Source organism: Phyllobates terribilis, unplaced genomic scaffold (genome assembly GCF_046119375.1).
Source record: "Phyllobates terribilis strain yellow unplaced genomic scaffold, ASM4611937v1 Scaffold_9__5_contigs__length_417890890, whole genome shotgun sequence".
NCBI classification, from domain to species: Eukaryota; Metazoa; Chordata; class Amphibia; order Anura; family Dendrobatidae; genus Phyllobates; species Phyllobates terribilis.
In genome coordinates, this window is record NW_027362769.1 from 26128313 (window position 1) to 26132290 (window position 3978).

Below are 3978 nucleotides of genomic sequence, written 5' to 3' on the forward strand. Positions count from 1 at the left end.
AACTGCTGATTTTAAAACTTTTAGCCACGACCTTAGTAATGGGAGCCAAAAGGCCTCAGAGGTAAATATATGTCCACCACAAACTGGATCCACCCGTTTTTTTAGGTAAATGATGATCAGAGTTTCTATTTGAATGTATGTTGGCTTTAATGCAGACTGCAATCCAGGAAAGAATCCCTGTCACTCTTCCAATAGAGCCGCTGCCAATGTTTCTGATAGCACGATGCCAGATGTACAGTAATATCAAGTTGACTAAACATTAAGTGAAACTGACAGCCCATTGAAAGTGGAATTAGAGAGAAAGACAAAAAAATAAATCATGTTACTAAACAGAAACAAACTGCTTTTTATTCACTTTTTGTGCAGATACAGCACAGGAGCTGACGAATATAAGGGCTTCCTATCTAGCCACATATCTGAGGAGTTATACCAAGCAACGGCTGCACAATGGGAAAGGTAAGCACAACACTGAGATGGAAATATAGCAATATGGCTTCTGTGTGTACCACTGTGTATTATATGCGAAGCAACGTATTCCACACTCCATCTGGGTTTTATGTATCTGTTCCTTTGGCATAAACTCCAACTCACACTTATCTACATAATGAATTGTATTAATCTAGCAACAATTAGGTTACATAGAAGTCTATAATATTGCTTGATTATTAATAATCTATCCATTCAATATTAGATCATATTTTACGAGGACAGGAACTTTCAGGGCCGTTCCTATGAGTGCAGCAGTGACAATCCTGACCTACAGCCTCATTTCAATGCTTGTAATTCTGTCCGAGTGGAGAATGGCTGCTGGATGCTGTATGAGCGACCCAATTACATGGGGCATCAATATTTTCTGAAAAGGGGGGAGTATCCGGATTATCAGCAGTGGCAAGGACTCAATGATTCCATCAGATCATGCCGATTAATTTCAGAAGTAAGTTACCTACAAAAGAATTGTGCCTTATTTTGCTGTTTCATAGTTTACTATAATAATACCAATATCCTATATATTTCTTGACAACATGTTCACAACCAGCATTAAAGGGAATCTGTCAGCAGTTTTTTGCTATTTAATCTGAGAATAGAATAATGTAGGGCACAAGACCCTGATTCAAGGGATGTGTCACTTATTAGGCTGAGTGTTGTAGCATCAATGCAGTGTTTTATCAGCAGATTATCATTACAGGATGGCAGCTCACGTGACCAACAGTCCAGCTAATTTGTGTGACCCTGCCCCACCTCTGATTAGCAGCATGCTGACAATTCACAGTGTACAGAGGAAGCTGCCAATCAGGAGTGTGGGTCAGGTTATACAAAGCCCAAAAGTCTTATCTCTGCTTTATGTACATAAGACAAAACAAGGATGCTATCAAAACTGCACCAAGCAGACCAATAAGTAACACATCCCTGGAATCAGGCTTTCTTGCCCAATGTTATAATGCTCTCAGATTATATAGCAAAAACCTACTGACAAATTCCCTTTCAACAATGCATTAAAGCGATCCAGTCATTATATTCATGTTTCCGTAACCACATGCAGCATGAATCAGGGCCTGTCTGTGTGATTTTAGTCAGGTATGTTTTAATGCAAAAAGCTGAGACTTTGCAAAGAAAACTCAGAAAAGTTGGCCAGGGGTTATAACCTGTTGCAGCCCCAAGCCAGAGCATTTCAGCGTAAACATATGTGGCTGCAATCGCACAGCCAGCCTCTGATTCATGCTGTCTGCGGTGCAGGCAGCATGAATCTAACGAGAGGTTCCTTTAGCTTATATCATACTACTTTTATATTCTGCCTTGTCTTCTGTATATCAGTAATAAAGTGCACTCTTATACACTGCATCATTTATGGTACAAGCTTATGCTTTCAGTGATTCATAAATACGGTCTCTATAACTTACTTTTTCATTTTTTCTTTTGTTATATATTTAATGTAAGGCTGAATTCACATTGCCTTTTGAAAGGTACATTATACCACAGGGGATCTTTTAACACATACCTCTGGTGTAAGCCTGTGACACATACCATTGAATACATACAGTCACATACATTACCCATGCTAATTAAAAAAAAGGCTGCTAGGCAATGTACTCTCTTTGTGGTGTGTCTAGGGAATAGAAATGGTGACTTTGCTATTCCATAAAGCTGAAAAAAGTTATATCAATGCATAATATACCTATTTGAGATATTCAGATGGAGATATACACTTTTTTGGTCTCTATCAGGTGAATAGGGGCTTATGCATATCTTTGACAAATATACAGTGTGAATTCAGCCTAATGTTTCATGTGCACTGCAGAGCCATTTAATGGGTCCTAAAGGGTGAACATTGGGAGTCCCTATGTCACTGTTCTAATAAGCTTGGATTTTTGTAACTACATATGATACCATACTATGGAGATAATGTACCTTATAATTTTCTATAGAAAAATAAATCTGTTATACAGCACACAAAGGTAGATAATTTCCTATAGATTTCTAGGGGCATTGTATCATTGATCTCTAAAAGCCTAATAAGTGTAATGGTGGCATGCCTGTGCCCTAACAGGTATATTTACATGATAATTGCATTTGCACTATTGATGTAAATTTACATATAGCTTTTTTGGAAACTGAAACAATATTTGTTAACTTTACACAAATTTAATTGTTATAGAGTATTATTTCTATGGTGTTAAAGGGGTTGTCCACCATTGAAGAATTTTGCTTTCTGTAGTCTCCATGTTGCACCATGTACACCATGTACTTCTGGCTGCAGGATGAGTTAACTGAGAATCTGTCACTGAACTCATTCTGATAGTCCAATAGGAGAATATAAAACCTTTTATTTGTCTATTTTGTAGCTCCTCTCAGCTGATTTAGGACTACAGACTACAGACCGCATCAAAAGTAATTGTGCAGGAAAACAAAGAGCCTGTAAAAGCAAAACGGCCACATTTTTAATAAAGCTGAATTGCAAAAACTAGTTTTAGCACCAAACACATGCATTTAATTACAAAAAAAAAATATCCCCAGTGGTAGACAACCACTTTAGTAACGATCTAGAAAAATATTCATAATAATTTAATTTATGTTTCTCTTCACAGCATTTGGGATTGAGCATTCATAAAATAAGAGTTTATGAAAGAGATGATTGCAAAGGAGAAATGATGGAGTTCATGGAAGATTGTCCAAATGTTTATGATCGTTTTTGCTCCCATGAAATCCATTCTTGTAAAGTATTAGATGGCCATTGGATATTCTATGAACTTCCTAACTACAGAGGCAAACAGTATTTATTGAGACCTGGCGATTACAAGAGGTTCACTGATTGGGGTTCCTCAACTGGCAAGGTTGGATCTTTCCGACGTGTGTTAGAACTATATTGATTGTACGCATGTTGCTAACATAATTAAAGAATGACAAACTACTCTTTGAGTGATTTATTCATTACTCATAATTAAACCGTCACTGTTATTTCAATAAACGTATGCTTATTAAATTGTTAATTTTGCCACATTGTGTATTACACCTTTTTTTTACCAAATATGTTGATTTTTGGATTAAAAAAATACTTTAAAGGCTTTGACCACCAGGTCTGTACCTTCCTTGCAACTTGCTGTCTACTGCACGGCGTCAAGATTCATCTGTCTATAGTTATGGATAAGCAAGACCAATTACAGAAACAGCAGGCATGTTCTTAAAAGCCTGCTCTCTCTGCTCTTAGGCCTCATTCAGACAGTCAATTTTCCACTAAAATTCTAAAACTACAATTACTAAACGGATTTTTTTTTTTTAAAATTAATGAGCGCCCGCAACTATCTGATGCTAATTTTGATTCTAGATTTAGATGCCGATCAGTAATGTGTGTCACTTACCAGCGCTCAGTGGCTGCAGGATGCACGCACGGAGATGGTGCAAAGGGGGAAAAAATAACGGGCAAGAAAAAGAAAAGTCCTCAGCCATAAGTGATCACTGATCAGCGGCCCAGCGGCTGCAGGG

The 3978-nt window shown here is 37.4% G+C and overlaps 1 protein-coding gene across 1 annotated transcript; it reads left to right on the forward strand.

The window, feature by feature from the left end:
- Nucleotides 1-354: 354 nt before the first annotated feature.
- Nucleotides 355-3406, forward strand: LOC141160807 (gamma-crystallin M1-1). The gene is made up of 3 exons (XM_073645597.1): nucleotides 355-456; nucleotides 692-934; nucleotides 3084-3406. The coding sequence occupies exons 1-3, from the start codon at nucleotides 448-450 to the stop codon at nucleotides 3363-3365; spliced, it is 534 nt and encodes a 177-aa protein (XP_073501698.1). The 5' UTR covers nucleotides 355-447; the 3' UTR covers nucleotides 3366-3406.
- The last annotated feature ends 572 nt before the right edge of the window (nucleotides 3407-3978 follow it).

Coding starts and splice junctions, on each gene's coding strand:
- LOC141160807 (XM_073645597.1), top strand. Junction 935..3,083: donor CATGCCGATTAATTTCAGAA/GTAAGTTACCTA, acceptor TTCTCTTCACAG/CATTTGGGATTGAGCATTCA.